The 19,296-nt window shown below is 45.0% G+C and overlaps 1 protein-coding gene across 4 annotated transcripts in view; it reads left to right on the top strand.

Annotated features, from left to right (window-relative positions):
• Nucleotides 1-3,296: 3,296 nt before the first annotated feature.
• The window catches only part of USHBP1 (USH1 protein network component harmonin binding protein 1), a 152,431-nt gene continuing 136,431 nt past the window's right edge, over nucleotides 3,297-19,296 (top strand). For all 4 annotated transcript variants that reach the window (XM_073659616.1, XM_073659618.1, XM_073659617.1 and 1 more), the window contains exons 1-3: nucleotides 3,297-3,418; nucleotides 4,983-5,131; nucleotides 6,483-6,652. In XM_073659616.1, the coding sequence (XP_073515717.1) occupies nucleotides 5,068-5,131; nucleotides 6,483-6,652 (234 nt within the window). In that variant the 5' untranslated portion in view covers nucleotides 3,297-3,418; nucleotides 4,983-5,067. The remainder of the gene's footprint in view (nucleotides 3,419-4,982; nucleotides 5,132-6,482; nucleotides 6,653-19,296) is intronic.

Raw genomic sequence — 19,296 nt, 5'->3', positions numbered from 1 at the left:
TAACCTAGCCGGCCATGGTGGCCAAAAGAAGACCTTCCTACTCATTACCCGGCATTACTGGTGGCCTACCCTGCGCAAGGATGTGGTAGACTTCGTCTCGGCCTGTTCGTCCTGTGCCCGCAACAAAGTTCCCAGACATCTTCCAGCCGGTCGCCTCCTGGCTCTTCCCGTACCTGCTGCCCCGTGGCAGCACATTGCCATGGACTTTATTACTGATCTCCCTGTTTCTGCCGGTTGTACAGTTATTTGGGTGGTCGCCGACCGCCTCTCTAAGATGGCCCACTTCATTCCTCTGCCTGGTCTCCCGTCTGTATCGGAGCTGGCCAAGGATTTTTTCCGTCATATTTTCCATCTCCATGGCCTACCCCTCCACATTGTATCGGATTGAGGGGTTCAGTTCACCTCACGTTTCTGGAGAGCTACCTGTAAGCTACTGGATGTCACCCTGGATTTCTCCTCCGCCTACCATTCACAGTCCAATGGCCAAGTGGAGCGTATCAACCAAATCCTTACCAGCTACCTCCGGCACTTTGTTAACGCTCACCATACCGATTGGGTGGAGCTCCTACCATGGGCTGAATTCTCCTACAACAACCATGAGAGCGAATCTAACTTCTAAATCCCCGTTCTTCGTGGTCCACGGTCAACATCCTCGGATTCCGTTTCCCATCTCCGCCTCGGTGGACAACCCTGCTGCGGAGGCTCTTGTCAGCGAATTCTCCACCATTTGGGAAAATACTAGGTCCACACTTCTTCAGTCCTCCGAGCGGATGAAGAAACATGCTGACAAGAGAAGTCTGGATCCGCCTCAATTCCGCCCGGGAGATAAAGTCTGGCTCTCTTCCAAACATGTCCGACTCAAAATACCCTCCTATAAGTTGGGTCCTCGGTTTATCGGTCCATTTGAAGTTCTCAAACAAATCAACCCAGTGGCCTACAAGTTAAAACTCCCGGCCACCTTACGAATTCCCAACTCCTTCCATGTATCTCTCCTCAAACCAGTTGTGTTTAACTCTTTTTCCAATCTAGGTACTCCCCCTGCTCCAGTTTCCGCTGAGGACATTTATGAGGTAGAGAACATTCTGGCCACTAAGAGGGTAAGAGGAAAGACCCTTTTTCTAGTGGATTGGAAGGGGTTTGGCCCAGAGGAGAGAACTTGGGAACCCAGGGAGAACATTCATGCCCCGCTTCTCCTTGAAAAATTCCTTTCTGGCCTAAAAAAGAGGGGGAGTAAAGGGGGGGTACTGTAGCATCGGCTTCTCTGCCCCCTGCCAGGCAGAGACGCCGTCCCACTCACCTCCTCGCTCCCCACTCTGCGTTCACCAGCGCTCCTCTTCCTGCTGCCGGCGCGCGCAGCTCCCCGGGCACTGTGCTTAGGGCGCGCGCGCGCGCTCCCTCCCTCTTATAGAGGCCGCTCGCGCCGTCCTAAGGAGTCCCCGGCCAATAGCCGAGGGTCCTCCCATATATAAGGCACCTCCTCCAAAATGGAGGTGCCCGAGCAAAAGTTGTTGCACAGTGTTTCTGACCTCTGCTTCAGCCCTCAGGTCCCGCTGCTAGCCTGACTACCAGTCTTGCCCGCCAGCCTGTTACCTGCCATGCCAGCCAGCCCGCTCACCTGGCAGCACTTGCCTGTTGCCTGCCTGTTACCTGCCGTGCCTGCCAGTCCGCTCAACTGGGAGCACTTGCCTCTTGCCTGCCTGTTACCTGCCGTGCCTGCCAGCCCGCTCACCTGGGAGCACTTGCCTGTTGCCTGCCTGTTACCTGCCATGCCTGCCAGCTCGCTCACCTGGGAGCACTTGCTTGTGACCTGCCTGTTACCTGCTTGCTACTTGCCGTGACCACCTAGACTCCTGCCGTCACTTGCCGTGACCACCTGCCAGCCCACCTAGAGACTCCTGCCGTCACTTGCCGTGACTACCTAGAGACTCCTGCTGTCACTTGCCGTGACCACCTTCCAGCCCACCTAGAGACTCCTGCCGTCACTTGCCGTGTCTACGTGATAGCCTACCTGGAGGCTTCTGCTCGCCAGCCTGCCTGCTGTGCCTACCTGCTATTCCGGTCAGTCCCTGCCATCTGTACCGTGGGAGTCACCTGCTCCCTTACAAGGTCGTCCCCAGAGTAGCACCTGGTCCCTCGGCTCGGTCCCTCCCTGGTCACGGAGTCGTTAGCCACCGTACGACCAGGGTCGGTCCAGGTTGATACTTAGTTACGCCCCTCTGGGTCCCTCCTTGCACCGTAGCACAGAGGTTCCACCCCCCGGACCCGTAACAGCCAATTTGTATATAAAGTTATTCAACTTTTACCACTGTCTCAGAATTGGTCAGATTGACCAATTAAGACGAATGTTGAGGACTACATTCAAAAAGGAGGGAAGAATGTGACATGCAGAAGTAGTGCTGTTGCTTCATAAGCATTCAGCAACTATAAGAGTTAACACAATCACAGGAGACAGGAAGTGTTGCGCTTCAGAAGCATCCAGAAACTAGAGGGGTTAACACAGTTACAGGAGAGAGGGAGTGGTTAGGAGAGCCCCAGGGGGATTGTGGGGGAGTTGTTTACTTTTATGGCTGGAGCTGTAGAGAAAGGTGGTTTGTGATCTGTATCTCACATAAGACAAGGGAACAGAATTCAGGTCAGGAGGGAAGCTAAACACAGGTCAGATAGACTCCCTGAGCTAACAGTGTGGAGTATTATCGGGCAGAAAGATAAGGACTGGAAGGAATCGTGTCCTAGGGATCATCTCCCTCATCAAACCCTCCCTCCCTCCATCTGCATGCAGGATAAGGAATGCTGTGTACTATTGAGTCGTTGTGAAGGAAAAGCCTGCTATTTATGCATAGAAGTGTGCTGCCAAGAAATCTAATCTGTGCTGAATTATGCTACTGAAGACACTGACGTTACTGTGTCTGCTTTATGAGACTGTACTGTAATGAAGATTGTTGCTGTAATATCCCCGAATTGCACTGGTTGTGCTTCAGATTAAATTCCACTGTTAAAATGTTGAAAAAAACTATTTTCAGATGTGTCTGGTCAGCAACTGAATCTATTGTGTGCCTGAGAGAAGCTGCAGCCTATGGTCGCCCTGAGTAACGGTTCCCCCAGGATTCCAAAGAATTCATGAAACCCGTCTCGCCCTATCTAAACCTAGCAGCGTGCGTGTAACATAGCTTTTTAATTTCATTTTATATTTGCAAATAGTTGCTGGTTGCTAAAAACAAATTTGTGAGAATATTTCAAATAAAAAAAAAAAAAAAAAAAGAAAAAACACACTCCCTGCCACAGTTTACCTTATCTTCTCCCTCAGGAAGCCCCTTGCTATGAAATGAATGTGTCTGTCTTCATATCACGTCCTGTTTCCTCTTCTAGCTTCCAGTGTGTTACATGTTCCTGGTTACGTTAGATGGTCTGGGTAGTAGAGGTAAGTGAATGCATTCATATGTCGCTCAATAGATCGACAACCTCGAACAGTTATATGATGGGATAAACATTTACTGTTGTTTGTTTGACTATGGTAGGTATAATAGCAGTAGAACTTTGTCTGAGATGACAGTACTTTTACTGCTCTAATTATGTTTATACGTCTTCATATAAGAATACACAATTTTTTTCTATAATATAAGCTTCCTATTGGTGAATAAAACACTGCAGTTTTTTTTAGGTTTCATTTCTGTCTATTACAGTAGAACAGTGTGATTATATGAAGTTGTTTGTCCAACTCACTGTAAATTCTGTTGTACCAAAGCAGGATATTTGATTTTCCTGTTTCTTGTATTCTTTAACCACTCCCTACAAATCTCATCTTGACCTCACAAACTTATACGCAGAAAAATACTGCTCAAAAATACTGTTATTGTGAACAGTTAAGCAAGCCGATGGCACGGTGAACATTTCACGGGTAGAGGGAAGGATGGGTTCAATTAAAAATTTAAAGAATCTTGGCTGGCTACTAAAAGCGTTTACAAAAGGGGGAGCTATTAGGTACTAACCATGTACGGTGCCCAAACTTTTGCATCGGCCCATTTTCCTTTTTGTAATTTTAAAATATGAAAATAATTTTTTTTGACTAAAATACAAAGGAAATGTATCATCTTTAACTTTAGGCCTTTTAGGGATCATTTAGTCTTCAACTTGCTTAATTGTTCACAATAACAGTAATTTTGACCAGTGAGGCCCAAACTTTTACATGCCACGCTGTGTGTGTATATATATATATATATGGGATCAGGTGTTGACTTGAGCCGTGATGCAATGCTTACATGCAGTGAGCGCTGTATGGAGAAACAGCAATCTTTTAGAACCATAACATATGAAAAGCCTCTTATTTTACAACTATAATTCTATTCTATGGATAGTAAGTAAAAAAAAAAAAAGTTTTATTTGGCAATACCCCTTTAATCGGACAGGTTTATATTGAACTGGGATGCAGGGGCAACCATTGGAACTGGGTATTTATACCTTGAGGGCCCATAGTCTATCAAGCTACAAAACAAAGCAAATTTATAAGAAGATGTTGGTGCAATGGTGTTATGATTTCTAAGTGTATAAAATGATTTCTAAATGTATGCTGATGATGTCACTGGCAGTTATTTATAAAGTGCATGTAAAACTTTTAAGGCCGCCATACACATTAGTCTAAAGTTGAACAAACATGCCGATATAGGTGGTATCGGCTGACAGTGTAATGTGTGCGTCTCTCGAGTCTCTCCTGAGGAGAAACATCCAGCATGTTGAATTTCCAATACCCGCTCCTTTTGTTCTGCAGGTGATAAGACTTCTCCAGACGAGTCTGACAGCAGTTCTCTCGTAGAGGACACAGGAACGCTCGCCTGAGTAGTAATTTATAATAGGGCTATTGTTCAGTGTTCTTAGACAATTATAAAGAGATGGCGGGTTTGTTAAAGTTATTGGCCCATCATTGTCTCCATAAAATAATATTTTGCGTGATATTGATTAAATACATGATAATATGCCTTCTTTTACAGAAGTAGAAGAACTATAGTATTTGCATTACTTTTGCCAGCAAGTGGTCGCTGATGAAACGAGAAGGGACCTATATAGTATAAAGATATGGAGGAATCTTCCAAATCAGAAAACGAAAGCCAGCCACCAGTGTTAAATGCTGGTGATAAAGGTACCACTATGAAACTCAAATCATTCTTGTTTTTTTATGTTATGTAATGGAAGTAGTGATTTCTGGTCGCATATTTAGTGACTGTAAAACATCTAGTGACTAAGTATATCTTAATTTAATTTTGAAATACATTTTTTTTTCATTGTTACCACAACTTAAAACCAAAACATGCATCTGTTATCTGGGAACTTGCCCCCTTGTTTAAGAAATAGATTAAATGGGTATTCCCTTCTAAATTTGTGGCTTATTTAATAGGGTTGAGGTGAATTCTCTAACCCTCAGGTCAGGGTGAACACATGCTTGAAGTGTGAACAAGTCCAGGTAACAGTTCTTTATGCTTACAGCAGACGAAGGGTTAATCAGCAGGTTTGAGCCAGGAAGGATATGCAGGTTGTAGAAACCACAGGAGTTTGCAGAGATGATTGCAGCTGAGTACTAGATGGTGGCAAACTCCAAAGCACATGGTAACTCAACATGAAGCGTACGTACTCAATACTCAGATCCATTTGATTATCTAAGTCGACCTTAAAAGGCCTTGGTTTATGATGTTGTTGATGTTTTCCGGGCAGCTTGTGAAACCCGACATAGAGCACAGCAAAGAGCAGTGGCCATAGATAGGTGAAGGGAGTAGGGCCTGGCCGTATAGCCCAAACACGTGTGAAATATTTGTGAGAGTGAATCAAAAGGACTCCAGCAACATTTAGACACAAGATCATGTAAAAAAATATTCCAGCCTTGAGTCAGGATAGTCAAGGAGTCCGAGGTCAATAGCCAGGAGGGTACGTCATAAACAGAAGGAAGAAACAAAGGCATAGTTAGGTAACTGCCCAAGGTCAGAATACCAGAAAAATAGCGGATCAGAACAAAAGGGGTAATACAAAAGGGTAGTCCATAGGAAAATCCAGGGTCCGTCAACAAAGAATCAGAAAGTCAGAATGCTGAGAACAAGGCATTGAAGAACAAGCCACACAGAGCTGAAAGCTACGACTGGCAGCTATCTGGGCCAGACAGCTCAGTTAAGTAACTACCTAATCACTGGAACAGGGAGCAGCTGAAAGAAGCTCAGCACCTCCCAGACTTAGAGCTGTCAACAAAAACACAGACCGCTCAGTATGCCCCTACACCAGACTGGACAACAGAGCTGTAAGTCACTACACAGACAGCTCAGCACGCCCCTGCACCAGACTGGACGGCTGGGCAGTCTATTACTGCATCCTAATACAGACTGAGGGGTGGAATCTTTACACTAACAATGGAACAACTGCTTTGAGTGAGAAGATTTTTTAGCATTTTTTTGTTGTTATATACTGATCCATTGATATTATTTTATTTTTTTCATTTTTTTTTTCAGCATATCAGAATGACTTGTTCTTACAACTTCAGGAAGTGATCTCTTCCCTGGAAACATGTGCCTTCTCCTGGAGAAATCCACCTGGAAACAGGTCAAGGGAAGAAAGCGTGACATTCCCCCCTGATCTCTGTACTGATGAAAAAACAGAAATCATGCATGGATGTAATCAGGTATGAAATTATTATATATCTAAAATGAATTCTATAATTTTATCCATAAAGCCTATTTGTTATGGAATGAAAAATAAGTGACTATGTTACATAAACCAGATTCCAGTTGATCATCATTTCCCAGGTTTCTGAATGCTGCCAGCAGAGCAAACAATTGACATTTTCATTCTAATTGCCGTTATCACTTCTAAATCTAGTCTACACAGATTTACCAATATTAGTAAAAAGAAGTAGGCCTCATTTACAGCTACCTTATTTTACACTGCATCTTGTACAATGAGATTTTTGCTGCACACCTTGCATTTGAAAACTGTGCAATGTACAGTTATATGAAAAAGTTTGGGCACCCCTATTAATCTTAAGCTTAATGTTTTATAAAAATTGGTGTTTTTGCAACAGCTATTTCAGTTTGATATATGTAATAACTGTTGGAAAAGCTACTTAAAGTGGCCACTTGCAAGTTGTTCTCCTGTTTGAATCTCCTCTGAAGAGTGGCATCATGGGCTCCTCAAAATAACTGTCAAATGATCTGAAAACAAAGATTATTCAACATAGTTGTTCAGGGGAAGGATACAAAAAGCTGTCTCAGAGATTTAACCTGTCAGTTTCCACTGTGAGGAACATAGTAAGGAAATGGAAGAACACAGGGACAGTTCTTGTTAAGGCCAGAAGTGGCAGGCCAAGAAAAACATCAGAAAGGCAGAGAAGAAGAATGGTGAGATCAGTCAAGGACAATCCTCAGACCACCTCCAGAGAGCTGCAGCATCAACTTGCTGCAGATGGTGTCACTGTACATCGGTCAACTATACAACGCACTTTGCACAAGGAGAAGCTGTATGGGAGAGTGATGCGAAAGAAGCCGTTTCTGCAATCACGCCACAAACAGTCGGCTGAGGTATGCAAAAGCACATTTGGAGAAGCCAATTTCTTTTTGGAAGAAGGTCCTGTAGACTGATGAAACCAAGATTGAGTTGTTTGGTCATGCAAAAAGGCGTTATGCATGGCGGCAAAAAAACACAGCATTCCAAGAAAAACACTTGCTACCCACAGTAAAATTTGGTGGAGGTTCCATCATGCTTTGGGGCTGTGTGGCCAATGCCGGCACCGGGAATCTTGTTAAAGTTGAGGGACGCATGGATTCCACTCAGTATCAGCAGATTCTTGACAATAATGTTCAAGAATCAGTGACAAAGTTGAAGTTACGCAGGGGATGGATCTTTCAGCAAGACAATGATCCAAAACACCGCTCCAAATCTACTCAGGCATTCATGCAGAGGAACAATTACATTGTTCTGGAATGGCCATCCCAGTCCCCAGACCTGAATATCATTGAACATCTGTGGGATCATTTGAAGAGGGCTGTCCATGCTCGGCGACCATCAAACTTAGCTGAACTGGAATTGTTTTGTAAAGAGGAATGGTCAAAAATACCTTCATCCAGGATCCAGGAAATCATTAAAAGCTACAGGAAGCGACTAGAGGCTGTTATTTTTGCAAAAGGAGGATCTACTAAATATTAATGTCACTTTTCTGGTGAGGTGCCCATACTTATGCACCTGTCAAATTTTGTTTGAATGCAGATTGCACATTTTCTGTTAGTACAATAAACCTCATTTCAAGGCAGAAACATTACTGTGTCCAACAGTTATTACATATATCAAACTGAAATAGCTGTTGCAAAAGCACCAATTTTTATAAAACATTAAGCTTAAGATTAATAGGGGTGCCCAAACTTTTTCATATAACTGTAAGAGCTGGCAACAGAAGTAGTAAACTAAGAACTGTTTGCTTTTAGTGAAACACTGGTGTAATATTTGTAACGAGGATAACTGATAGTTGATCTACCCTGCTTGAAAGAATATACAGTGGCATATAAAAGTTTGGGCACCCCTGGTCAATATTACAGTTGTTGTGAACAGTTAAGCAAGTTGAAGATGAAATGATCCCTAAAAGGCCTAAAGTTAAAGATGACACATTTCCTTTGTATTTCAGGCAAAAAAAAATAAATAAATATTGTCACTTTTTACATTTTAAAAATTACAAAAAGGAAAATGGGCCGATGCAAAAGTTTGGGCACCCTTGGAGATTTGTGTGCTCAGTTAACTTTGTCCAAGGTTTCAGACCTTAATTAGCCTATTAGGGTTATGGCTTGTTCACTATCATCGTTAGGAAAGGCCATGTGATGCAAATTTCCCAGCTTTACAAAAACCCATCCTCCTCTAAACTTGTGCCATAAAACAGCAGTCTTGGGTTCTTCTAAGCAGCTGCCTAGCACTCTGAAAATGAAAATGGTGGAGGCCCACAATGCAGGAGAAGGCTATAAGAAGATAGCAAAGTGTTTTCAAGCTTCCCTTTCCTCAGTTCGAAATGTAATTAAGAAATGGCAGTTAACAGAAACAGTTGAGGTCATGATAAGGGCTTGTTGCTTATTGCTTCACTTCAAACAAACTCTTTGATCTCCGAACTCAGAGCCTTGGTGGGGTATTTTCAGGCTTTTGATCGATGGGAACCAACTGGTTTGGAGCTGATCGGCCCAACAACGCTCTCCGGCATGTCTGCCCTTGGTCGGCTCCATTTACAGCACTTGCTGCTTAGCGTACGCTGGAGAGAGATGAATCTGAGCAAAGATTGTTCTTGATTGTTTGGGAGCCTTACTGTAGCGCCCCGAGGGCTAGGTCGCTACAGAAGTATTGCACCTCTGCCAGAGGTGTGATATTCCACTCCCAGGTAAGGATGGAGTATGGACCAGGGCTCAGGTAGCTGCATACAGCACACTCACCCCATTTCCGGGGGACAGCTCAACGGTGCTCCCATTAGACAGAAATGCAGGCACGACAAACCATGTCCCTGGCTGGAGTGGGGAGGGGGGAGGAAAACCCGGTGATGTAGGAGCAGAAGGGGACGGTTCCTGAGTGTAGGTAGGAGCTCATTGGTTGCTGGTCACCTGGGCTCATGTTCTAGAGGGAAGTATAAAAGGTGGGCACCATCTTAGTTCTGGGTGAAGTTCAGTGAGAGGAGAAGACAGGGAGTGGAGGCTCTGTTGGAGCTCCGCTCAGAAGTGGGCCTAGAGAAGGGGCCGAGGAAGGAGGAGAAGAAGGAACAGGGAGCGAAAGAACAGGAGAAGAAGGACAGGAGAAGAAGGAACAGGAAAGGAGGAAGAGAGATAGAGAATCAGAAGGGCTCAGGAACAAGAAGGTGGAAGGGACCCTAAGAACCCATGAGAATACCGGGTGAAGGGTCAGGCAGATTAAGGGTACCGGATCCCAAGTTGGTGGAGGAGAAACTACCCTCAGCCAAAGACCGGAGGTCGCGATCATTTATTGGTGCGACACCTCATCAAACCTGTTAGGAAGGCACCATATAGGACAGCGGGGAACGGGGCCCACATTTACCCGCGCATATCCGCAGCAGCTGGACAAAAGTGGGTCACTGGTGAGGCAGGCCAGAGAAAGGATAGAAGGGGGTCCTGTGCCATACTTCTGAACTGCCTGGGGGTTGACCGAGCCCCACACCTGGTGGACGCAGCACGGCTCGGGCGGTCACTACCTGTACAGAAGTGACCCGGAGCATATGAACTGTGAGTAAAAGACATTGGATTGGAGTACGTTGTCTGTGTACTTTTTCGCTCCTCCTGCACTAACGGTACTGGGACTCTCTTCACCATCACCCCCACCATTCACTGCACTGCCCTGGGGTTACACTCTTCCCGTGGGGAGTTACACTACCTCAGCTGCATATACCATCAGCCCCAGCGGTCTGCCTTGCAGCGGCGGTTCATAACAGCCGCAATCCACGGGTGGCGTAGTCGGACATCACTCAGAACTGATAAAGGACTACCACTGGTCTGACCACCCTGAGCCACGGACCGGGTTGTCACTACTACCCCCATCGTCTCCCTATTGCCCGGCTCCGAGTGCCCCACGGCCCAGGGGGCGAGTCATTACCCTGTTAGCTCGGAAGGGTGAGGGAGAAACCCAGTGATTGGTTTCATCTTTAAAGAACGCACTGTCCATTATCTTGTCAACTTCTCTATCTTCTACTAAAAAGGCTACTTTATTGACATCCTTAATTGTGTGAAACACCAATCTTCCCAAGTCGACAGCTTAGGGGGAAGGAATGGTGTCAGGCAGCTGTATGAGGTCTGGAGACTTCTCTTTCACTTCATAGTGATAAGGGCACGGCTTGCAGGAGGTTGTGTGTCCGTCCCCATGCACGTAAGTCTTAAAGGAGTCAACTCCTGGTCGATCCAAGCATGCATTTCCTATGACTACCCACCCCAAGTCCAATCTCTGAGCGTATGGAACGTAGTCAGGACCATTACACTGTTCACACATCTTGTTTACCCTTAAATTGACTCTGCCAAGCAAGAGTAGAATTTCTGCATCCTTATCCATAGGTGGGATAACGCTGGCTAGGTGCCTTAAGTGTGGTTGGTGAAATGCAGCTTCCGGGGTAGGGATCTCATCCCTATGGTCAGGTATTTGATCACATTCGATCAGTGTTGGTAAGGGTATTCCCTTGTCTCCATTGATAGGAGAAGCGATGAATCCTTCTGTCACTAGTCTGTATGCGGCCCGAGCAAATATTTAGAGTGTAGGATTTTGCTGGTCCCTTGATTCCAAAAGCTTCAAAGAACTTAGGTACAGCTAGGGACCGGTTGCTCTGATCATCAATGAGAGCATACATTTTCGCTGCCTTTTCTGGTTGTCCATCTGGGTAAACCCTGATTAGGCATATCTTGGTATAGCATTTGGCACTCTGGCCCTCCCCATATACCTCCAAGCATGAGCAGAAAACAGTTGTAGTAGAGTTTGCATGATTCTGTGGCTCCCCGCCATGGCATGGAGCGGAACTAGTGGTGACTGTAGCCAGTGCATCGCTGGTAGGTGGGGTTGGATGCATAGCTGAGGTGTGTCTGTAGCTACAACACTCCTCACACTTTAAGGCAGATTTACAGTCCTTGGCCATATGTTACAATAAGGCGCATCATCTGCAACATAACCGAAGTTTACTGAGGATGTTCTTGCGCTCCTGTATGGTTTTGGACCTAAATTCTCTGCACTTGTTCAGTGAGTGTGTTTTTTTATGAGTGGGACATTCAGGATTGAAAGACTTGTCTACTAACGAGGTAGTGTAATGTTTACCGGTAGGTACTGCAGGTGGTGGCAGGTTTGTCTTACTAACGCTCACACTGTTCTTAAAGTCTCTGTGTTTAGGCATGACGCTCTCATACCTTGATAATGATGCTGCTGGAGCTGAAGTGTTAAACTCCAGGAAATCGAGGATGGGGTCGTTCCTCATCTGGGCCTGTTCATCAATGAACTTACAGAAATAGATAAATGGAGGAAAAATGACACCGTGTGCTCCTTTGTATCTTGAGACCCATGTCTCTTGCGAACTATGTGGCAGCTTTGTGACAACTGGGTTCACTCCATGGGCAGTGTCCAAATACACTGTGTTCCAAATTATTATGCAAATAATATTTTCTCAGATTTTCCCAAATTACCTATATGAATTGCAGTCATTGTAATTTTCCAGTCAAATAACTATTAGAGTACAATTGAAAGGTTTTTGTACAAACTGCCTATGATAACAGTATATTTTAAAAAAAAATAAAAAAACTCAAACTGCACTCAAAATGCATGTTCCAAATTATTATGCACAGCAGAGTTTTCAACCTTTTCATTTTAATAAAGAACAAAAAAATGGTCATTTTTGAAATTATAAGCATTAGCAGGTTTTTACAAACTGAAATCAAACAGTTTTCAACTCAAAACTTTATTCTAGGTGATGTTACATTTGCACATAGGACCCCTTGTTCGAAAGGAGCTTTTGAACTCTCTCGTCCATTGAATTTGTTAGGTTTTGGATGGTTTCTGCTTTAATTGTTTTGCATGAGGACAGAATACCCTCCCAGAGCTGTTGCTTAGATGTGAACTGCCTCCCGCCATCATAGACACTCCTTTTGATGATGCTCCAGAGGTTCTCAATGGGGTTGAGGTCAGGGTAGCATGGGTGCCACACCATAAGTTTGTCCCCTTTTATGCCCATAGCAGCCAGAGATGCAGATGTGTTTTGTGCAGCATGAGACGGGGCATTATCATGCATGAAATGATCTCGATGGTCCAGATGGATGGAGTGGAGGATGGCTGGTTAATGGACACCCCATGCAAACACGGCTACGGCGCTAACAAGGAGGAGGTGGAGTAATGTTTTGGGCTAGAATCATGGGGAGAGAGATTGTCGGCCCTTTTAGGATCCCTGAAGGGGTAAAGATGAACTCCATAATGTATGTTGAGTTTCTCAAACAGCACTTCCTTCCATGGTTCAAGAAGAAGAACCGTGCATTCCGCAGCAAGATCATTTTCATGCATGATAATGCCCCGTCTCATGCTGCACATAACACATCTGCATCTCGGGCTGCTATGGGCATAAAAGGGGACAAACTTATGGTGTGGCACTCATGCTCCCCTGACCTCAACCCCATTGAGAACCTCTGGAGCATCATCAAAAGGAGTGTCTATGATGGCGGGAGGCAGTTCACATCTAAGCAACAGCTCGGGGAGGGTATTCTGTCCTCATGCAAAACAATTAAAGCAGAAACCATCCAAAACCTTACAAATTCAATGGACGAGAGAGTTCAGAAGCTCCTTTCGAACAAGGGGTCCTATGTGCAAATGTAACATCACCTAGAATAAAGTTTTGAGTTGAAAACTGTTTGATTTCAGTTTGTAATAACCTGCTAATGCTTATAATTTAAAAAATGACCATTTTTTTGTTCTTTATTAAAATGAAAAGGTTGAAAACTGTGCTGTGCATAATAATTTGGAACATGCATTTTGAGTGCAGTTTGAGTTTTTTATTTTTTTTCAAAAATATACTGTTATCATAGGCAGTTTGTACAAAAACCTTTCAATTGTACTCTAATATTTATTTGACTGGAAAATTACAATGACTGCAATTCATATATGTAATTTGGGAAAATCTGAGAAAATATTATTTGCATAATAATTTGGAACACAGTGTAACACAGTCCAGACAGACGAGGGTCTCTTTTTGAAAGTTTCAATTCCATGAGCAGATCACTTAAGGCCAGAAGCTTGTGAACTTCCTTAAGATTGATCCTTGGGATGTTCTGCAGTCTCTTGAATAGGGCCCTTTCTATGGTTTCGGCACTGCCAAAGGTTCATTCAGGTCTCTGCCAGGCATCAGCGAGACCTGCTCCTGATTGTCCCACATAGACAGTCCTAAGTCTCCTGATACAATTTGTAGAGCTTGGGCCCAACCATTTGATCATGAGTTCGAGATCCTGCTCCGCAGATAGGTTGAGGTCCGCAGTGGCAGCCTTGAAGGCTGCTTTCCAGGCTCTGTAGTTCTCTGAAAGGTCATCAAATTTGAAGAGATTGGTGTTGATTAGCTCCCTGCTCACCATGAACCTGGCAAACTCAGATATGGTTGATTTTTCACTCCTTGTTGCTGTGTCAATTTGTAGTGCTCCTTGGGTGTATAAGCTGTCTGGCGTGAAAGGGTGAGATGTTCCCGGGTAGAATGATGTTGGTGCAGGGTTGAGCTGTGGTTAAGCCTCTGGAGGTTCTGATGACTGCTGCTTGACTTGTGGAAACTGACCAGAAAGTACCTTGCTGTAATAACTGTCCTTGAGGGGGCACATCAGGGTGTTGGGTTTGTGCAGGTTCTGTGGACGACACCTGCACAGACTGTAGAGCTCACTTGGAAGTTTTAGTGTTGTCAGATGACAGCGTTGACTGTACTGAAAATAGGGGGTGCTGCAGATGACTGTTTCAGCACATAGTCACGAGTACAATCAACTGGATCATCTTCTTCCTGTGACTGTAGGCAAACTGGATTAAGACTTTGCCTCAATGCTTATTCAAGTACTTTTACCTTGGCTAATGCGATTTCTTCTTCCATCTCTGTTTGAAGAATCTTTATCCGAGCCTCTACTTCTGCTCTCTCTTTCTTGGCTTGAGCTTCAGAGTCTGCTTTTTCGGCTTCTGCATCTGCCTCTGCTGTTGCTCTCTCTATCTTGGCTTGAGCATCTGCTTTCTTGGCTTCTGCGTCTGCCTCTGCTGCTGCTCTCTCTGTCTTGGCTTGAGCTTCTGCGTCTGCTTTCTTGGCTTCTGCATCTGCTTTCTTGGCTAGAGCTTCTGCGTCTGTTTCCTTTTTTGCTAAGGAACATCTTACTTTGGATTGTTCTGCCTTTATGCGGGCCTCTAGTATTCTGTCACTCAGGACTGAACTTCTTGAGCAAGATGATCTGTGTGACTGAGCAGAATGTTTAGATGAATTTGATCTATGTGATCTGGTTTCTTGCAAATGGGTGATACGGAGTTCTTCTTTATTCTGAACACCCTGACCATGGTGTCGCTTTCTCTGTCTATTGATTTTGCTTTGCTTAGCTCCAACAGGTCTTCATTGATATGAGTCTTTTAGAAAGGTCACATACCTGCAGATAGTCTCTTGTATTCTTGCTGTGTTCAACCGACTAATAGTGTCTTGTAAACTCACTGCATCACTTTTGTAGTGCTGAAAACCCAACATAAGGGCCTCCACAGTCACCAGACCTGAACCCAATCAAGATGGTTTGGGGTGAGCTGGACCGAAAAGTGAAGGCCAAAGGGACAACAAGTGCTTAGCATCTCTGGGAACTCCTTCAAGATTGTTGGAAGACCATTTCCGGTGACTACCTCTTGAAGCTCATCAAGAGAATGCCAAGAGTGTGCAAAGCAGTCATCAAAGCAAAAGGTGGCTACTTTGAAGAACCTAGAATATAAGACATATTTTCAGTTGTTTCACACTTTTTTGTTAAGTATATAATTCCACATGTGTTAATTCATAGTTTTGATGCCTTCAGTGTGAATGTACAATTTTCATAGTCATGAAAATACAGAAAAATCTTTAAATGAGAAGGTGTGTCCAAACTTTTGGTCTGTACTGTATATATATATATATATATATATATATATATATACATATATACAGTTGTGCTTGAGGTTCTTTATTTTCTCAGATGGTAAAGCTGCCTATTCTTCTTGGCAAAAAGCCAACATGACAACAATCCAAAACACAAGGCCAAGTCATTGGCTACAGCAGAGCAAAGTGAAGGTTCTGGAGTGGCCATCTCAGTCTCCTGACCTCAATATCATTTAGCCACTCTTGGGAGATCTCAAGCGCGCATTTCATGCTAGACAGGAATTTACAGGAACTGGAGGCTTTTTGCCAAGAAGAATGGGCAGCTTTACCATCTGAGAAAATAAAGAGCCTCATCGACAACTACCACAAAAGAATTCAAGTTGTCATTGATGTTAGAGGGGGCAACACACTGTATTAAGAACTGGGGTATGTGAACTTTTGATCAGGGTCATTTGGATGTTTTTAGTTGTCATTAAGATTTAAAAAGAGAAAATACAGTAGTTTGACAATAAATGGCTTCACCCAACCAATAACCATGAGTGGAGAAAAAGTTTTTTTGTTATCATTCATATTCTCTGAAACAAGGCCAAGAAAGCAAAAATTCTGCCGGGGTATGTAAACTTTTGAGCGCAACTGTATATTTATATATATATATATATATATATATATATATATATATAAAAATATAAATAAATATATATATATATATATATATATATATATATATATATACTGCTCAAAAAAATAAAGGGAACACTCATATAACACATCCTAGATCTGAATGAATGAAATATTCTCATTGAATACTTTGTTCTGTACAAAGTTGAATGTGCTGACAACAAAATCACACAAAAATCATCAATGGAAATCAAATTTATTAACCAATGGAGGCCTAGATTTGGAGTCACCCGCAAAATTAAAGTGGAAAAACACACTACAGGCTGATCCAACTTTGGTGTAATGTCCTTAAAACAAGTCAAAATGAGGCTCAGTATTGTTTGTGGCCTCCACGTGCCTGTATGACCCCCCTACAACGCCTGGGAATGCTTCCGATGAGGTTGCGGATGGTCTCCTTTGGGATCATCTTATTCCAGACCTGGACTAAAGCATCCGCTAACTCCTGGACAGTCTGTGGTGCAACGTGATGTTGGTGGATGGAGCGAGACCTGATGTCCTAGATGTGCTCGATCGCATTCAGGTCTGGGGAACGGGCGGGCCAGTCCATAGCTTCAATGCCTTCATCTTGCAGGAACTGCTGACACACTCTAGCCACATGAGGTCTGGCATTGTCCTGCATTAGGAGGAACCCAGGGCCAACGCACCAGCGTCTGGTCTCACAAGGGGTCTGAGGATCTCATCTCAGTACCTAATGGCAGTCAGGCTACCTCTGGCGAGCTTATGGAGGGCTGTGCGGCCCTCCAAAGAAATGCCACCGTACACCATTTCTGACCCACTGCCAAACCGGTCATGCTGAAGGATGTTGCAGGCAGCAGATCGCTCTCCACGGTGTCTCCAGACTGTCACGTCTGTCACATGTGACGCGCCCCCTGGGCCGTGGGGACACCCGGAGCCTGGCCTTGTAGATGCTGGTGGTTGTAGTCACCGTGGCGGCGACCCGGTCCGTGACCCAGGGCGGTCAAACCAGGGTAGTCTATGTGTATCTAGTTTAAATAGTCCGACTACGCCACCTGTGGATTGCGGTCATCGGTAACCGCCGCTGCGGAGCAGTCCACTGAAGCTGGTGATACGTGCAGCAAGGTAGTGTAACTCCCCCTGGCTGACAGGAAGTGGGAGGAGGCCTGACAGGAAGTGGTGGAGGCGGAGCCTGCCGTGTGCTGCAAGAGTTGTGCTGTGTGTGGAGAGAGCTCCTGGGAAGGGAGGAGAGCCAGGCGGAGGTGACCGAGCGGACCGGGAGGACCAGTAGGAGGCGACCGGAGGGACGAGCGCAAGAGAGCGCTGTGGCAGCGTGCAGTGCCGGCCAGCGGAGGGTGCCAGGTGGTGGTGACCAGGAGGTGATCAGGAGGACCGGTAAGAGGCGACCGGAGGGACAAGCGCGCTGTGATAGCGTGCAGCGTCCCTAGAGGAGGTGAGTGAGGGGCAGGAGGCCGCGATAAGCGGCCCTACTGAACCCAAGTGTGTACTGTACTGTATTGTATTTGTATCTGTATTGTAATTGTATTGTATTCCCTAGTCCATATTTAATTGATTACCCCCCGTCCATATTTAATTGATCACCCCCGTCCATATTTAAATTGATTCCCCTGAACACCCCCGTCCATATTTAACTGATCCCTCTGACCACATTAAATTGACCCCCCCGTCCTCATTTAATTGATCCCCGACCACCCCCCGTCCATATTAAAGTGATCCCCCTGACCACATTTAAATGATTGACCCCCCCAGCCCATAATTGAGTGATCCCCCTTGTCCTATTTAATAGATTCCCCTTGTCCACTTTTACTCATCCCCAGTCCCTATCTATTTGCCTTATCCCCCACCATATTTAATTAACCCCTGTCCATAATTAATTGATTGATTCCCCAGACCACAATTAATTATTTCCCCAGTCCATATTTATTGATATTATTGATACTTATTGATCCCCAGTCCTTAGTTAATTGACCCACCGTCCATACCTATTTATTTGCTTTACCCCCCATCCTATTTAATTAAACCCCCTGTCCATAATTAATTGATTGATTCCCTAGTCCACAATTAATTATTTCCCCAGTTCATACTTATTGATCCCAGTCCATAGTTAATTGACACACCGTCCATACTTAATTAATCCACCTGACCCACTCAGCTGATTCCCCGTCCATACTTAATTGATACTTAATTGATCCCCCGTCCATACTTAACTGATCCCGCGCCGATATCTAATCGATACACTTGCACATCCCTAATTGATCCCCGTCCATACACCTATATATAAATAATTGTGTTTTGTACTTGTACATATATACTGACTGTATCCCCATATTTAGAATGACGTCCATGTTGGCCGGAGCCGTGCAGTGTACATCTTGCGCAATGTATGCATTCCCTGAGCTACCGCTCAGGGATCCATACTGCTGCGAGAGATGTGAGCATATCGTGCACTTGGAAGCCCAAATCCTGGATCTAAGTGCTCAGATAGTGGTACTGAGGAGCATCGACAACATGGAACGGAGTTTGCTGCTCACCGAGCAGACACTCAATGGGTCAACACTGGGGGTGGAGCTTAGTGGGGAAGCGCAGGCTGAACAGGCAGGGAGCTGGGTAACAGTTAGAAGGGATAGAGGGAAGAAGTATAGGAAGGCTGGTTCAGAACCGGCATTATTGGAGCACGACAGATCCTCTGACCGCCGGGGGAGTGTATGCTCCAGTAATGAGGGGGAGGGGGGAAGTGTAGGGCAGGCTAGACAGGTCCTGGTAGTGGGTGACTCTATTATTAGGGGGACAGACAGGGCAATCTGTCACAAAGACCGGGATCGCCGAACGGTGTGCTGCCTCCCTGGCGCTCGAGTCCGGCACATCGCGGATCGGGTTGACAGGTTACTGGGTGGGGCTGGCGAAGACCCAGCGGTCATGGTCCACATTGGCACCAATGACAAAGTGAGTGGTAGATGGAGGGTCCTTAAAAATGATTTCAGGGATCTAGGTAGGAAGCTTAGGGCAAGGACCTCCAAGGTAGTTTTCTCAGAAATACTACCAATCCCGCGAGCCACACA

This window comes from Phyllobates terribilis, unplaced genomic scaffold (genome assembly GCF_046119375.1).
Source record: "Phyllobates terribilis strain yellow unplaced genomic scaffold, ASM4611937v1 Scaffold_1__5_contigs__length_1240528914, whole genome shotgun sequence".
In the NCBI taxonomy this organism is placed as follows: Eukaryota; Metazoa; Chordata; class Amphibia; order Anura; family Dendrobatidae; genus Phyllobates; species Phyllobates terribilis.
Note: the sequence above shows the minus strand (reverse complement) of the source record. Positions and strands in the feature narration are given on the sequence as shown.